This window comes from Colias philodice, chromosome 3 (genome assembly GCF_061535455.1).
Source record: "Colias philodice isolate Cphi_HAF_F1 chromosome 3, ilColPhil1 Martin Lab GWU primary, whole genome shotgun sequence".
Lineage (NCBI taxonomy): Eukaryota > Metazoa > Arthropoda > Insecta > Lepidoptera > Pieridae > Colias > Colias philodice.
The window spans coordinates 2336205-2354542 of record NC_143088.1 but is presented as its reverse complement, the minus strand read 5'-3'; the positions used below and the strand labels follow the sequence as shown (position 1 = coordinate 2354542).

General features: G+C 34.2%; 1 protein-coding gene and 1 long non-coding RNA gene across 3 annotated transcripts in view; both read right to left on the bottom strand.

Annotated features, from left to right (window-relative positions):
* tow (target of wingless repressor) overlaps window positions 1-14111 on the bottom strand; it is a 77894-nt gene extending 63783 nt beyond the window's left edge. For both annotated transcript variants that reach the window (XM_089713512.1, XM_089713518.1), the window contains exon 1: window positions 13819-14111. Coding sequence is in view for 1 of the 2 variants with exons in the window: in XM_089713518.1 (XP_089569644.1) it covers window positions 13819-13891 (73 nt within the window). In the remaining variant the exon portion in view is untranslated. The remainder of the gene's footprint in view (window positions 1-13818) is intronic.
* On the bottom strand, window positions 7103-8163 carry LOC149489421 (uncharacterized). Its single transcript, XR_016317986.1, has 2 exons — window positions 7947-8163; window positions 7103-7424 (listed from the first exon to the last, which is right to left on the bottom strand). It is a non-coding gene; the product is annotated as an uncharacterized LOC149489421 (long non-coding RNA).
* Window positions 14112-18338: the final 4227 nt, after the last annotated feature.

The following is an 18338-nucleotide window of genomic DNA, read 5'->3' as shown; positions in this document are numbered from 1 at the left end:
GTTAGCGCGCGTTGAAGCAAACGTTCAATTCTTTTCACACACTTTTGTGCGGAGCGGCGCGGTGCGGTCTGCCCGAATTACACGGATTTTTTGTGCGCCGGACTTTTTGCGCGTCGTGTGCGTTACTGCATATAATTTCATAGGTTCTATTTTCACAGACTAAAAAGTGCGTCACGGATAGTCTGTCGTCTGCGCATGGCCTTAAGCATGCATAGGGATATGGACAGAGAAAGCGACTTTGTTTTATACTATGTAGTGATATTGCAGTTCCACCTCCATTATAAGTCTCAAAATTAGCAGAATAGGTTTTTTTTTTTCATTTTCCTTCCAAAAACTTATATGTTTGTGCTTATCTCAGACCAAAAAGCCATGTACACATATCTCTTTCCTCTCTCGTTTTACGAAAAAGCAAAGCTTTGTAATGGATCTAGAAATATATTAAATGATATTGAATGAAATAATCTGGAGCTGAAATACTGAAGTAAATCTTTCTAGCATTTGTTTACAATCAAGCCGTATTGGAAAGATTGTGAAAGTTTGGAACAATCCGAATTTAATTGATAAATACGATCGATGTCGAGTCTCTATTTTCGTTTGAAAATTAAATTATTTGATCTTATAAGAAGGCGATTACAGAATCCTACTAATTGTAATGTCTAATTAGGACAACGAATTTAGATACTTTACTGTGGGCTCTATTTCTACTGCTTAAAATAAGTTCAGATGGCTGAATAATTTACAATTTCTCCTTGAAAACTCACGTCTAGCGGAAAAAAATAAACTACACAATAAACAGACACATAGACGGTTTCAGGTATTGACAAAGGTTTCACACGTCAGCATGGTCACATTACTGCGCAATAATCAACATTATGTTTTTATGAAACCGTGAAATCCGTTTAGCTGAAAACCTTTACCTGACTATGTTGTGGATAATTATATATGCTTATTCTCTTGCTATTGGTGAATGATAAGTTTTTAGTTAGCTAAGTAATCTATACTAATATTATACAGCTGAAGAGTTTGTTTGTTTGAACGCGCTAATCTCGGGAACTACTGGTCCGATTTGAAAAATTCTTTTTCTGTTAGATAGCTCATTTATCGAGGACCAACAGGAGTGGAGCCACGGGGGTGAAACCGCGCGGAGCAGCTAGTAATTAATAACCCAGGATCTGACGTTCAACTCCTGATGAAGATAATGAAAAAAATTCCCTAGAGAAAATTTATCTGACCTGTTGTATATCATTTTCCTTTCATTTGGCATTTTGTTCTTTGATACTAGGAAATGCTTACTTATACCCTTCTCTATTATTATAAAATATATAAGGGTAAAATATGGACGTAGACATACTATAGATCATAAATTTAACATCATTGAATTCTAAAGGGTACATAACAATTTTACGTCTACCGTTTCTCAAACCGCCACTTAAAAGGAGACATTTGATTCAACTATCAATATCAAACATGACAGGTGAATAAAATATATTGGAGCGTGTAAAAACTGGAGGTCAAAGGATAAGGGTAAAACCTATTGACCTGTAAAGGTCATAGGGCAAACGCTAGACTTCTGAGTTGCTAAGTACTCTCAAATGCGAAAAGAATGGTCTGTTAAAAATGGAAATTCGAAGGTTCCGCGGTTAATAGAAACTTTTACTTCAGAAGATGAATTTCCAATTATCTCTTTTAGTGTTCATTGACTTCGAAACCTACGCGGAAAGAGCCAGCTCCTAGCGTTTTTGATTTTGCTTTGATTGCAAATAACGTTTAATATGATTATAATATACACGCATGCTGTTTGTCGTTGCAGCCTTTGAGAACGTCCACTTTTGGACATACATAACCCTCCCCCTGCTCCCAAAGATTTCTATAACGTGCATTAAATGCTATATTATCTACTGTACTAATAAATCAATGACTGATACCTAGCATATTTCCTCGAAACTTGCAAGGTTTCCCGATACCATTAAATATAAAATGAGTGTCTGTAGATTTCTAAATCCAGCTCCCATCGAAAATTCTTGGAATAGGACGATTGTGAAAGGCGATAAACATGGTAGACTCGGCATTGCATCAAAGGCTATATAATTTGACTTCTCTTAATAACTTAATAGGATTTACTTCAGTGAATGGCTTCTGGAAGTAGATAAAGTTGGGAATTTTGTAGCGTGATTGGATTAAAAGAAAGTAGCGTTTAGAGTTGCCACTTTTGTAATCGTGTTTTGACTGAGAAATTACATGTTTGGGTAGGTTTTATGGAATGTGAAGTAGGGGCGTTTTTATTGAGAGATCTAATTATGTTCTGCTATTTTCTGGATCGTTATTTACTTGGATAAATAGTGTACGGATAGCGCTAAATTTTGTGAAATATAGAGTACAGGGCAGTTATATTGAAATATCTAATTGTGAGTTGGCATTATTTTTATTGTTTAATTGGATACTAAGTTGGTTTTTAGGGTGCTATACTATGGAATGTGAAATAAGGGACAGTTTAATTGAGATACATATTTGTGTTATTTCTCGTATTTTAAGTGAAATGCGTTATAGGTTTGATTCTGCCTAAGATTATTTTTAGATTCGTATTTATTTAAGCTCCTTACTGAAATACAATAAGCAGTCATCCATCCTTATTCATTTTCTACCGCTTTACCAAAATATGTTAACCGACTTCATAGTCGTAGGACTTAGGAGTCATAGTCAAGACATAAGTAATGATTATTTCTATCTTAATTAATTAAAGTTAATTTATAAACGAACCAAAATAGAAAATATTACTAATATATTCTGATGAACTTTATGAAACTGACTTGCACCAGGTGCCCAGGACACAGGAGATTGATTGCGAAGTTAATCAATCACAGTGGAAAACTCATCAATTTTTGTTTATGCGTGAGTTAAGTAAGTGTTGGAAAATGGAAATATTCAAAATAATCCTTATTATATTAAATATAATTTAAAGTGTGTGCCGAGCACACGTGTCAGAAGTGAAACTTCTTTGGCAAGATTCAAAGATACCAAAATCGTCGCCTTCTCGTGACGGCATTGTCATGACGTGACCTTGAAATTTTACTCTCAACGTGCCTAAAGAAATTTCACTTTATAAATGTGCGACATATCACAAAAATTATAATAGTTTTGCATAAATATTGATAAATAAGAAGCATGTTAACGAACTGCTAAATTGTAACTTCTTGAAAAACTAGACGAATGAATTATAAAAGTTGCCTACTAAATTGCTAATTCTTTTATGTATTAGAGAATTATTAAATAATTTTAAACCATACTCCACAGTGATAAAGCTTACTTGCAAATAACACAATATTGTGTTCACCAGTAAAATTTAGGTTATTCCGAAGTAATCTCGAACCGTACTCTCTTAAAAGCCCCTCTGATTGGTTCGTTATCGAGATGTTATCGCAGCCTCTCAGCCAGATATATATAATTAAGTCGATCTAAATGTTCGCTGTGAATTTTGCAATTTAAATATCAAATTTGAATTCGAAATTCGCTATTGATTCGTTAATTTGGAATAACAAAAGAAATAAACAAAACGTGGAGAGAAGATGGAAGCTGGTGTTATTTACTTCACTTCGGCTGTATGTGTTGATAACATTTTCAGTAGGATTCATATTGCAATAGATATTATGGTATTCATTTTCCCTGTTTTATAGTTGGTAGTAAATATGTATAATAATAATAAATAACTAAGAACAAGCGTAAATCGGTAAAAAATATTGTATCCATGGTGAAAAGTTAAACTATCCACGTTAAGATAATTAGGTATGAGCTATTTACTGAATTTCATTAAACAAGTATTATTAAGTGCGAAGGTTAGTGTTGTAGTATTTATATATAAGAGGAGTGTCTTCTCTAAAGAAAGCCAATTTATCTACATAAAATATTACTACTTTATTTTAAAAATAGCATCCCAAAGGATCTTATCATTATAACCCAAGATATAGGTTTAAATCATTATTTAGAGTGCTCTGCGAATAGTATTGTTTGTAGGAGCTATAGGTACTGTATATTGTTTTTTGACGTGACAACGTCTTATAAATCGATATAGCCGGCTGCACGCACGAAAAAACATGACTCATGCGGCGTTACCTCGATCTGAGGCGTTCCATGTAAGGCTTGAAGTGCAAGCGAGAGCGCGGAACGAGCGACAAAGAAGCACAATCGGACGTAATTGTCACGTTCAACTATCGTCAGTAAACCGACTTTACAGACAACCAATTTTTTTAAGTTAAACTTTGCATGACATTACGCACAATAGTTGTGAACAAGTTGTGAAGAACAGCATATTATGAGCTCATAAGTCATCTTTAAAACTACGTGAAGTATGAATATACCTATAGATACTTTTTTTAATAGATAGAGTTGTTCTCGAGGAAAGTTTTAGACTATAGTGTATAATTTGTTAACTTTTCTACAAAGCGGGCGAAGCCGCGCGCGGAATGCTAGCAATAATTTTAAATAGGTATTATTTTACGGAAAATTTACTAAAAATTAAACTACTGTAGCGAAAAGACCTATGATATATGTACCTATATCGTAGCCAGTAGGTAGCATCAAGAAAATAAATAAAGAAACATTATATACACAAAGAATTCATCTTTACCCCAACGTACATTATTCATCAACAATTAATACCAAAGTAATAAAAAACAAAGTTCGGATAAAGCCTAAGGGCTTTAATCGTTTTAAATATTTTAGAAAATGAACGAGAAAAGATTGTTATAATTTCGCAAATTTTTCAGAATTCGTGTCGTTTTGTCGTAGCCTTTTTTCTTCCATCCTTCTAAGATAAGTACCTACCCTATATGAATTTTGTTTTCAGAGTTTATTGTAACTACACGAATTTAAGATTTATGGAAATATTTTGACGTACATAATTATATTTTCATCTTCTATATCGAAAATAAATTCGGTAATTTGTTATACGCCCATACCTATAAGAATATCTAGAATTGACGAAAGTTTCTAGAACTTTTGAGTCTAAAATCTAATCTCTACATCTAGACATGCTAATTGGCTGATGAGTATAATTTGAAATGCTGGCGCTATTTCATCTAACTAACCCATAATAAATATTTTTAGTTTATTACAATTTAAATAAAACTACCCGACCTATTTAAGAAATTACTTTATCACTAGAAAGCTGTACCAAGGCTGTACCTAAGCTCATCAGCTCACTACCATACCAATTACCAAGTAACAGTATAGGCTATCTATATCTTATATATAAAATTCTCGTGTCACAATGTTAGTCTGCATACTCCTCCGAAACGGGTGGACCGATTCTCATGAAATTTTCTGTGCATATCGGGTAAGTCTGAGAATCGGCCAACATCTATTTTTCATATGTACCACTGGCGAAGCCGGGGCGGGACGTTGGCATCCGCTAAGAAAGGATTTCCCGAAATTCTTGCGGGAACGGGGAAAAACGGGGATGCACGTACAAAGTCGTGGGCGGAAGCTAGTTTTGTATATTTTTTACCTCGGTAGTTTCAGATCTGAGAAAGGCAAGGCAAAGCGGTGAGTTCAAAAGGTTATTAGATATAGCATTACCGCAAAATTTCCTTGACCCATAAAACAAACAAGTCTAAAGTTCACCAACATGAATTTTACATTGTACCCATAGCTTAGCAACTTCTACGAGCAAATGTTAAAGTATGATAAAGTTTAGAACAATAACTTGGGGTTCATTCATGTCGCTTTCATAGTGAAGTTTAATGAAATTCTGTAAAGAGCTTTCGTCCATTACGTAGTGGACAGGATGTTTAACTACATATTTATATAAGCGTTTTAGGGTTATGTATGTATGTAGTGTTATATATTGTACCTATACCTTTTTTTTTTTTACGTGAGGAAATTCCTACTGACTAAAACCTCACGGTGGCCTACTTCCGCGCAAGTACCTAGTTTTACTTGAGATTAATGTATTTTTAACCATTATACAAAGGTTTTTTTTTATATTTTTGAAAGGGTAAGTTAGTCTCAATTATTACTAAGAATTAGTTGCTTAATTATTCAGAACAGATGGAAATAGAGAGGTAATAAAAACAAAAAGTAAAGGCAAAGACAGACTTTTTGTTGAAAAACATACCTACAAAAGTTAAAAATAGCTAATGATAGCTAACGCATTGTTTACAACTTTCTTATTAAAATCGTTGAACCCAATAAACGGGAAACGAATTTTCAAAAGAAAATTTCGCCCAATTTAACAGGAATCTCATAATGTAGCCTGTAGGGTCTAAAACAAAGTCTCTTTCCGCTTCATGCTTCTTGCTTAGATCTTTATAATTACGCAACAGATTTTGATGGGTTCTTTTAATCGATAGACTATAGAGTAACTATCGAGGAAGGGTTTAGTATAAAATTTATAAAGTTTTAGAAACAGCGGGCAAAGCCACGGCGGAAAGCTAGTGAATAAAATGCACACAATTTCGAGAGCTTAAAGTTTTGAATAATGCACAGTTGGAGTTCAAAGGGACTACTGTTCTATGGAAATGAATAAATTGTATGTCCGTTTGTGCATTGAGCAGAGGCACGTTCCCATAGAAATCTAAATAACAAGACACATAGAAGTGCTGTAATGTCATAATTAGTATGAAAACCACTGTCGCCAAAATCCACACATTTAAAACGATATCTAGACAGTTCACACAAGTAAACTATGCCTTTTATTGGACAGCTTCATTTTAATGAAAACTAACATAAATAATAAACTTCGCATTTTAATATGTACCCTAACTCACGACTTTACGGTTTATTTTAATATAACATCCCTAGGTACGTAAGATGTTTTGTTTCCTTTTGCTTAGAAACTTCAAATACGAAAATGTTCGGCTACTCGACAACAGAGGGCGTTAATTTTTGATAGAAATAACTTTTAACCTCAACACATAGAAATAAGGTTGAAATTTCATTAACGTTCATTCAACGCTTTAGTGATGTAAGACTTCATCAGCCTTGTTATCGATAGTTAAGTGATAGTTAACAAATAAGAAATATATAGTTGTTGATTTTAATACAGTGGTAGGCTCATCTCGTGGGCCCACGGCAGACTGTATATATAGGTATAAGAAATAAAAACATGTTATGTACTTAAATATTTATTTATCTATATATACAAATAATAAAACAGTGTCTGTACATTATATATTTAAAAAAATGGAGGGGGTTTAGAAACTGAGAGTTTAAATTTGAAAATCTCGAACACCTGATGCAGAACCGCGCCAGACCACCAAAAATTATAAGAGTTATAACAATTACTTAATGTACGTCTTTTTGTTGTGACATTGAAATCATCTTCTTTGAAATGTTTTGAACATATCCTACTATAGCCTGTAGGGAACCAATTTCTTTTCCCAGTCGCGGATATCCATTCGTCCATAATGTCAGGACGGCGTTGTGGAAATCTACAAAGAATATATTTAACATAAAATAGTTTTGTCAACCTAAGCGAAGAATGTCCTTTACATTATGGCATTATTGTATATTTAATTAATGTGATTCTGTATCGACAGTAAAATTGTCCGAAAATGATTGTATCGATGTACTTAGTTTAAAAAGTTATATATCAGTTATAAAAATAAAATAGAATTCAAATTAAAATATAATCTAATTATTCCATCAGTCGTCATATTACGCAAAAAAACATCGTATTACGATTTACGATATCGAAAAATTTTAACACATCACATCACTAGCTTGCGACTATTTACTCTTTATCGTTAACAATGCAGTACATTGCTTCTTGTAATTGTCATTTGATAACATCTGGCAGTTATAACAACCGACCTGTCAGATGTTGACAATAGTAAAAGGCAATGTATAGCTAAACGTGATGAGAGGAACGGTTGACTGTGTCATTCGTATTGCTTGTAAATATTGTTTAATTTTAAGGAAAAACGGCAATATTTATAAACAAAAATACTTGCCGGTGAAATGTTATTCCTTTATTAGTATAATTACAATTTATGGAAGAATTTCCGCACTGGGAAATGCTGCAACACACCATGTTTACTCACGCACGTGTCAGAAACAACTGAACAAGCGACCACCAAGCGACGAACAGACTTGTGGAATGGTAACCACCTGAGCGGCGACAATGTCACGCGCGCTTACGACTTCTAGTGTCTTGTTATTTAGATTTCTATGCACGTTCCCTTTTTGCGCTATTCGCAGGAGTTCAGGATACATTTTAGAGTATATTCCTTTATGTATATATAATCCTTTGGTGGAAGTAGGTTATTTAAATAATGATAATAATGATCTGTGTATCTTTTATGTATATTTAACACTTTGCAAGATTAATATAATATGAAAAATAAGTAAAAATAAAGAAGATGTGATATGAAGCAGAGTGGATGTTTAACGCATGCTGATTTTATTTTAGTAAGTAGATATAATAATTTTCAATGAAACATTGTGGTTTTAAATCAGCACACAAAGACAGTATATCTTTTCCTCTCGTGATTACCTATAATTGGCAAACAAACAAAAGAATTTTTAAAACAATTTGCCTTACGGCACAGAATAATAACTAGTAGCCTTAGGGCGTTTGTCCACTACAAGGAATTTTACGGTCCGGCATTCCGTTTTTTTACGGTCCGGTATGGCACGCCATTAATCTAAATACAGGCTTGTGCACTATACGTAATTTTACTGTCCGACATTTTACTTTTCCCTATTCCGGATGGTTTTTTGAGTTTACGAGTCGCTGTAGGTATAATTGTTTTCGAGTGCCCACTTGCTTGGATTTTACTCTTTTTATTGCATATGCCAATTGAAAGCAAGCTCTTGTTTTACTTTCTTTTAGCTGGCAATGAGATTTGAGAAGTCGGTATTGTTATTTTATATACATTGACCAAGCATTGACCTATAATTATTATCTAAGTAAGTGTTGGTAAGTTAAAGTTCAAGTGGGAATAGATTTAGCTCCTCGTCACCGATTAAAATAAATAAGTGAAACACGCATTTTAAATCTCACGGAACTTTACTTTTTATTATAACGAAGTAATATAATATTTCACCTTCTATATTTTTACTCGTTTCTTGTAAAATGCGAAAACACACGAAACTTCCTTGAACTGTACCGCACTGATCCGAGTAAAGACGGACAGGTGCACAAGCAATTCATCGGTTTTTTCATGCCACACCGGACCGTAAAAAATCGGAATGCCGGACAGTAAAATTCCTTGTAGTGCACAAGCGCCCTTACGGTCAGAAAATGACGCATTTTGTCGATACGCTCCGACAAACATGATACGAATACTTTACATCGAAATTTACAAAACTAGCTGTTCCTCCCAGTTATTGAGTAGTAGGTATTATTTACAGGCACTGTATTTCTGTAGCTTAGTAACGTCTTATCCCATTTAATCATGAAGAAAATTGTAGGGTTCCTTCAAGTCTCTTACTGTAGCTTACTACTGCATCTTATCCCATTAAATCGTGCATATAAATTATTGAACATCCAAGAATGTACAAGATCCCTGCCATCTATCTGCAATTAGGCTTGGATCTCTACCATCTATAGGTATAGATAGAATTAAAGGCTTGGTAGAGCACATTTTGAAAGCAATATCTATTCAATTATCAGCCAATATAATACTGTTAGAAGGCAGACTGTTATATGGACTTGGGTGCATGTAATAGTCCGTCTGATTTTATGTATGATCTCGTAATGGTTCCTGTACATGGCAAGTAAGGATATATGGTAGTATAGGTTAGTATACCTAAGTATAGACTCATGATGTAGTTAAAACTTGAGTTTAGTAGAAACCTAAGCATATTTTTATAGATATTTATCAGATATCTCAACAACTTAAGTATCCAGAGGTTCAGGAAAACTGACATTTGTCAGAATTCTTCATTATCCGAGTACATACAAATAGTATAATGGCAATTGGCAGGATAAGAATAATTACTATAAGGAAGATATTATGTCTCGCATCTCTTCATGCTTCTACGCGTAGAGTACCTACTTGTGAGCACTATTTTTTTGTGACAAAGCACGGCTCATGTCTGTAGTACCTAGTGTACCTACACATAAATTTTTCTTTATTAGTTTTCACAGCTAGAGAAAAAGATTGCGGCTTCAAATAGATATAAATAATGTTTTAGAAAAACATGAAAACATCAACAATCATTAATCTTAACGTCAAAAGCGCTTAGGGCCAGAAAATGGCAGAAAATAACCTCACATTTTGTTCGTTCAAAAACGATTTCAATAAACTTTGTTTTGTTTTAAATATAAATATTTTTGAGCCATAAAATATGTGTATTTACGTCATTCATTATATCCAAGTGTCTGTCTGTTGGTATTAAAATATTTTCTGTTTTCCTCTACGCTATTATTTTGGCCCGCGTTTTTTTATTTTGGAAAAATAACTTGACGTTCGCAGATTCACAGAACATTTTATTCCTAAACTAAAATTATTCAATGTTTTAACCCCTTATTTAAAAATATCTAATAACAACAAAAATACATTATGCTGAATTTATATTAATAATTATTCCGAAATCAATAAAAAAGACGTGTGGGTCTGCCGCGGTAAAGCTACATTGCATGCTATGCCTTCAAGCTACACCTCCGTGCCCGTCGGAGTGGGGAGCGTGAGGTTTTTTCGTTACGGAATGTCTGGATTCGGTCCCCGCGCTCAAGGCCGGCAATAGAAGCTATGCAATAGCTTAAAAATTAGTCCAGCATATAAAGCATATAAAGTATAGAGTTTATCTATACTTATAATAAATCTGTAGAGAGGCCAATTCTGTACATGAAATATATTTAAAAAAAAACTATGAAGGGGTGATAAGGGATCGCTACTGATGCCAAAAATGCAATCAGTAAAATTTTTGTCTGTCTGTCTGTCTGTCTGTCTGTCTGTCTGTCTGTCTGTATATTCGTTATAGAAACAAAAACTACACGACGGATTTTAACTAAATTTGGCACAATTATTCTTCATACTCCTGGGCAGGTTATAGTAAAAGAATCATGTAAATCGGTGTAGAAACACCAAAGGTATACATGAAATACGTTATAAGTCATCGCGCGTGAATACAGAATCATGCCATAAGGATTATTTTTGTGTATCAGTTGCCGCGTTCGACGCGCTGCGCGGCGGGAGCTATAAAAATTAAAAAGGCGGTGGGTCTGCACCCGTTTCGCGTTGTCACGGCATCACGTGTGAATGGCTGAACCGATTTCGATTATTCTTTTCTATTATATTCCTTGAAGTACGAGGATGGTTCTTATGTAGAGAAAACGTAAATATGTACCACGGGCGAAGCCGGGGCGGACCGCTAGTAATTAATATATTAACTACATCAATAAGAAAGATCGTTTATTTAACTCACATCACTGGTCTATTATACTCTTTTATCCTTTGTACGGTTATTCAAGGAAATAAATGCAACCTCTTTGACTATTGACAATGAGAATAAAGTTATTGAATAATAATATCAATAAGATACGTGATATGAAATACGCATGATTAAATTACGTTCTGCGGTATTGTGTTATACTAATCCTTATTTTTATTTCGATAAATATACGAATAATAAATCTTATCATTTACTAGCTGTGCCCTACGGTTTTACACGCATTGCTCCACTCCTATTGATCTTAGCGTGATGATATTATATCCAGCCTTCTTCGATAAATGGGCTATCTAACACTGAAAGAATTGTCCCAATAATCTCTTCAGATAATATTAATATATTTTATTTATAAAGGGAATCATTTATTATGATTATTCAAAGCGAGAGCCGTCGATCCCGCATTCGAATTTCGAAATTCCACAAATTTAAAAGAGAAAGATTTCGTACCGGCCAGTTTCAATAATGTTGCCATTGTTGAAAACAATTGGGTATAATTTTCAATACATTTTGATTTAAGAATTATTCAATATGCGTGATATATTGAGCATAATAGTTATTAAAACGTATATAGGTAGTGTTTAATGCAAGATAGTTAACTAATAAACCTCTGATAATCCTCAACATGAAGTTCTAAGTTTCGTAAAGTAGGTTACTTTCTCAGCTATTTCTATCGACTAAGTTCTGAACTTCAGCGGCATATACATTAAGGTTTTAATTTTCCATTAAAGCTTATAGCTAGTAGGTACATTGCAGAATGTAGGGGATAGGGAAAATTAAATTTTAGATACGGCACTCAAATCGATTTATGTTCGCACTACGTAACACCACTTACGCTTGCTTCGTACATTCGAGTACATTGCAATAGTGATTGAAAATTTCATCAAATATGAAATATCAAAAACTCTAATAAAGTAAATATTGAAATGTCCAAACCAATAGTATTGGTACATAGGAAAGTATGTCTGTTTGTCTTACACGGCTAAACTGCAACAATAATTTGGTATGTACTGTACCAAAAAAAATTGCAATAGTGTTTTTCTACGTGGTTTAGTCCACGGGTGAAACCGCGGGGCACATTTAGTACATCAAATACTTCTGCTAAATAAAAGTACATAGACAATACATATGTGTGTGTATCTGTCGCCCATTAAATACCACAGTCCTCAATACTTGCACATGCGTTGCCATGACGAGAAGAAACGGGATGTGTAAGTTTAGGGTCGATATCGCATTCCGCCCCCAATAATCGTATAAAATGCTATAACGCATAGCGAATCTTTGCCTCATATCAATATTGGTTATTTTACTAAGTAATTTATTTATTTTGATCTAATTCTAAACCTTATTACGTCAAAACAACTATGTTTATAATAAAGAACATTGTAATTTTAATACACTAAATAAGTTTACGAAATAATTATCACACTTTTATAAAACTTACTTTATTAAAGTGTCATATTTAACTTTATAAATATAATGAGACCACGATAAAATTTAATGTAAAACAAGTGTTAGAGAATATTGAGACATCCCATGTTGCTCGTACAATTTAATATCACCCCTGTCAAACCGTGAAGTACCCCAGGTGCTAACGTAATCCATTTTGAAATATTATTCCTAAAAGAAATCCACATTTATTTAATAATTCACACATGTCACATAAATCTATTCAATATATACAATAGAAAATTAGGGTAATCAAAAATCCAAGAAATTACGTGCCTTTGGAAAGTGACAACCCTAGCTACTAGTACGTGAGATCACGGTGTCGCAGCCCTACTTGATAACCAAGTCCGACCCTCTCTCTAATACAGCATTTAATTGGTATAAATCTTGACAAGCATCTCAGTCGCGGATGGATATATAGAATCATTTCCTAATATTCTGTGCTTCCAAAATATATTGGCAATTATTGTAACTGTAAATAAGAATATAGAAAATACAGATATCATAAGGATTTTCGTATTGTAACATAAGGTTTTATGTATCTTTGTATAATTGTAAGGTTTCAGCAACAAATACGAAGTTTTAAGATTTTATAATGAAGAACATTAAAATAATATTTATGTATTAGTATCTCAAAAAATGTATTAAAAGCACTTAACCATATTTTATTGCTTTCAGAGTTTCCAACGTCCGAGTTTTAATAAAAAAACATGAAATTTCAATCAATTTAATGTATACCATGAAATTTATTATCTTTTTTATGTCATATTTAAGTACTATTCTCATAATTTTTATTTCACATTCACATAATATTATATACCTACGTACTATATTTTCGCATTCTTAAATTCGCATTAGTTTCATATTTTGCTTATTTTATACAATTTCAGCGCATTTAACATAATATTATTATGATTTTAATGTAACTGTATAAATTTAAATTAGCATCTAAACAATTCAAATAAATTAAATCATACAAACCATAGGTTCCGATACAGCGTGCAATCCAATCCCATAAACAGTTAACATTATCACTAGCATATCCACTTGGCATCACTCGCTATCACAAAATTATCACAAAACAAAACACAAAAAGTCAATACGCACACGCGTAATATGGCAATACAAAATCATTGTTTCATTGACAATTAAAAAAAATAACGTCTCAATATATATTTAATCTGTAATTGGCGCGATTAAATGACGGATCATTTTTTTTTATTTTAGCAAGAAATGGCTTTGGAACGCGTGCATACAGCAAGCACGCTTGCGCGTTCGCTTTGGTAATTTCTGACTGAGTGACGGAGAGGGCATCTGATCTTGTCGTGGGGTGGCGCGTGCGTAGAGGGACGCTTTATTTATTATGTTTAAATAATTACAGGGCGCTAGTTACGTATAATGTAATTAAAAGCAATTTTCACCGATTACAGTCGCTGTAAACGTTTTTGAGTATCATGGAGGTTTCATGTCACTTGCAATTTTCCTGTTATGAAAATGGTAATTGGTTCGACGACCACTTGGCACGCTTAGAAATAAGTTTGCAGTTTTGTTCTATAATAATTATGTAGATTGTAGGTACTTTTTTGTACCGTATTTGTATACAGATAGTTCAAAATTCGCACATTGTACAGAAAGTTGATAATTATTCATCATCATCAGCCCATATGCGTTCCCACTGCTGGGACACGGGCCTCCTATGAGGGTACAGGCCATAATCCACCACGCTGGCCAAGTGCGTGTTGGCGGATGACACATGTCGTCGAACTTTTTTTTTGATTCTTCGACATGTCGGTTTCCTCACGATGTTTTCCTTCACCGTTCGAGCAGTGGTAATGTTACAACATGCGCAGATAAATTGAAAAATCAATTTATTTCCTGCGCGCTCGTCCGGTCTCGAACCCCGAACTTATGGATTCGAAGTCCGAAGTCTCACCACTGAGCCACCACTGCTGATAATTATTAATTACATATTATTATGTTGATTATACATTCTTTTTGGTTACAAAGCTTTATTTTATATAACTTTCATTACTGAAAACAATTCTACCCTCAATTATCACGAATAATCACGCCAAAATAAAAAAAGTAGGCAGTAGAACAAAAAAGTGCTGCTGTAAGGGATATCTGATAAGAGTAGGGAATTTTTTTTTTAATATAACTATTTAGGTATATAATATTTATACTTAATGCTAGGAAAAATCTCACTATGCGATGTAGTCACAGTAAAGGTTCTACATACCTAGTACATAATTATGTTTTTACAAAAAAGTAAACCGCCTTCAATTCGTCAGAACTAAAACAGACGAATTGAGAACCATTTTTTGAAGTTGTTTAAAAAAGGTAAGGGCGGACGTCAAAGCAAAGCGCCAAGAGTATTGGTTTACTGCGAACCACCCTAACGTGCTGGCCACGGACAATTCGCTATAGCGAAAATTCGCGCGGCGCGACTGGCGGCGCGTCTTGCGAATGAATCAAATGTATGGAAATGTACTGGGCATGCCACGCGCAGCGGCGACCAGCGAGACGACCGGCGAATTTCCCCGAGCGAATCGCGCGGCACGACTAGCGATCGAAACAAATGTATGAGTTATTACGGCGCAGGCCACGGAGTCGAGCGGCAGACGCGGCGACTACTCCCGGAGCGAACTTAATTTATCCTCCTAAGGACCAATGGCCTCATATAAGTACATAAACACCATCACCATTACAACCCAAAGCACCAAAAAGTTTTAACTAAATTACCAACCACCGTCCTCATCCGATGACAAAATCGAAAATTCGAAATATCTTAAAAAATACCGCGCTTTTCTGCCTATGATCACTGTGTAACGCGATTGGCTGAATTGAACTATTAGGTTTGGTAGGTAAATGGGTTATCCAATCACAGAATTTTAAAATACTTTAGTTCAAGTTTTTAAAATGGCTGGTCAACGTAACAGAGGTAAGTTAAATCGTTAATTATCATATTAATCTCTCAGTTGATTTTCATTTGGTATTGAAAAATAAATAGTAAAAACAGTACAGGAACGTATTTTAATTAAATTTAACGAATCAATTCATATTGTATTTTTTAAATTCACGGACAATTTTTATGTGATCATGTGAGAACATTGGTCGTTACTTACAACATTATTTTCATTTTTTTTGTACTCATTTGAAGACATTGGTAGTCAATGACTATAAAACATTTAATTAGTTAATAATTTATTTTGTTGTTTTACAGTAATTTTGAGTATAATTGTCCTGTTTTATGATTATAATTTATTTAAACTGTCAACAGGAATTACTATTGCAATCAAAATAAACAGTTATCTTCCTTATTTTTTCAGTTATTCGTGACGATAATATCATCGATTTCCTAGCCGACTGACGGAGATTTTATTCCTAGTGATGAAGACTTAGGAGACCCACCATTTGTTTCCAAATCGATTTTTAGTTAGCTCATTGATATTTCAAGTTCCTAATATTGTACTTCCAATGTTTTTATTTCTTTTTTTAACATATGTTCAGATAGTTTAGATATTTTATTACCTAATATGTAGTAAACTTACACATTTAGAATTTAAGAAAAACTGTTTTTAATTCTTTTGTATACTTTTTAGAGGTTATTGTATGATCTCATATGTTATAACATAAGTAAATAAAAAAATCTACAAGTAAAACCTAATTTTAATAAAAAAATTTTTGGATTCACTTAGGTCTGATGTGATCACATGGGAACAAAATAAATCGAGTTTTTTTTTTCAGAAATGTATTCTATAAGCTATATTTTACACAGAAAAAAAATCCCACAAGTAAATTTTAACTCTAACAATAAAAAAAACAAAAAAATACCATTGGGTCGCAGGTCTGTTGTATTTTTATGTACTCAGGTGAGAACAATGGGTGGTAATGCAGAATAGGATTTTTTTAGCTTGGTCCTTAGGAGGTTAAAATAGTTTGTTTTTTTTTTCACGAAAATGGAGACGGAAGCTTTTATTGCAGAAATTCTAGCTAGACCAGCTATTTGGAGGTCTAGCCACCCGCAACATAATTTTTCATCATGCCTATATTTTTCATATTTTTGGTGGAATTCTCCGTCTGTAACACGATTTCTATTTAATTCGTGTACTCCACTATATCTTCCAAACATTAAATCTTGAGCAAAAAAGCTGCTACTCTCCAAACAACGTCGAGCTAACTTTGATAAAGCCATCTCGTCTCCTCGTCTACACTGGTCGCGGCGGCGAACGCAACTGCCCGTGGCGTGCTTACCGCGCCGCGCGAATTGCCGCGCCGCCCGTCGCGCCGTCGGTCGCGCCGCCGGTGTCCGTGGCCAAGGTGTAAGGAACCACCCCACGGGCGGATCGAGCGAAGCGAACGAAGCGAACGAAGCTAGCGAAGCTATCTTGCCGCGGCAGCGACCGGTATATTGTGTCATAATCGAAATCAAGATTTATCAAGAGGCAAAATGCACGCGTTTTTATATATTGTTATTCTATTAAGTCTATAATATAATCAGCAGTTTGTATCAATATGAATAACGTGTACTATTTATTCTGAAGCCATGATACCACTAACGCCATCTGTGGCTAAGAATAATTATTATTTACGTTATCTTGAAATGACGAACTAAAATGTTGACTTATAAATAATATTATGTTATAAGATGAACTAAACCATTCCTTTTTTTTAAATGGAAAGGATTTCATAGATAATATGTAGGGACATCGTTAATACAACCACAGACTAATAATAATATACTACGTAGGTATACAAATACAACCCATTGACCTGAATAAATTGAATGTAGGTTGATAGTGTTTTTACTACTAAATGATATTAGATTATGTTTAATTACTTGACATTTCGTGATGCAAAACCTCGTGGGAAATAGTACTTTTTACCTATTTCAATAAAAGCTTTTGTTGTACCAACCAAGTTAATAACAGAAAGTGCACATGAATGTATGGATGATTGTTACTTGTTAGTTGTAAAGCTTTGGTCTGGTGATCATGACGCACAACGCTGAGGTATACGGTTTGCGATGCCGGACACTCAATCATATGAAAAACGTCGAAAATGTTCTCTTGTTCCGTCGCAGTATGCGTCAGCGGCGAAGGGCAAGCGCGGTGAGTGGGGAGGTGTACTCCCGCACAGCGCGGCGTCATTCTCGATTGAACGCTGCGGTGTGCGGGTATGCGTCACGGCATATATTAATGCGACAATATGAATTTTTTCGTAGACAATAATATAATTAGTTCGCAGCTATCCTTCTTTATATAAAAATAAAGACAAAAACACAAGGGCGTAGCCAGGATTTTGTACAGGGGGGGGGCAGGTTGAGAAAATCATAGAGAAACTGAATTTATGTTTTCATACATTAGGTATAAAGGTGAAAGTTTGTGAGTGTGTGTGGACGGATGCATGTTTGTTACCTCTTTCAAGCAAAAGCTACTGAACACATTACGATGAAATTTGGTATGTAGGTAGCTGAAGACTCAGAATAACACATACATAGA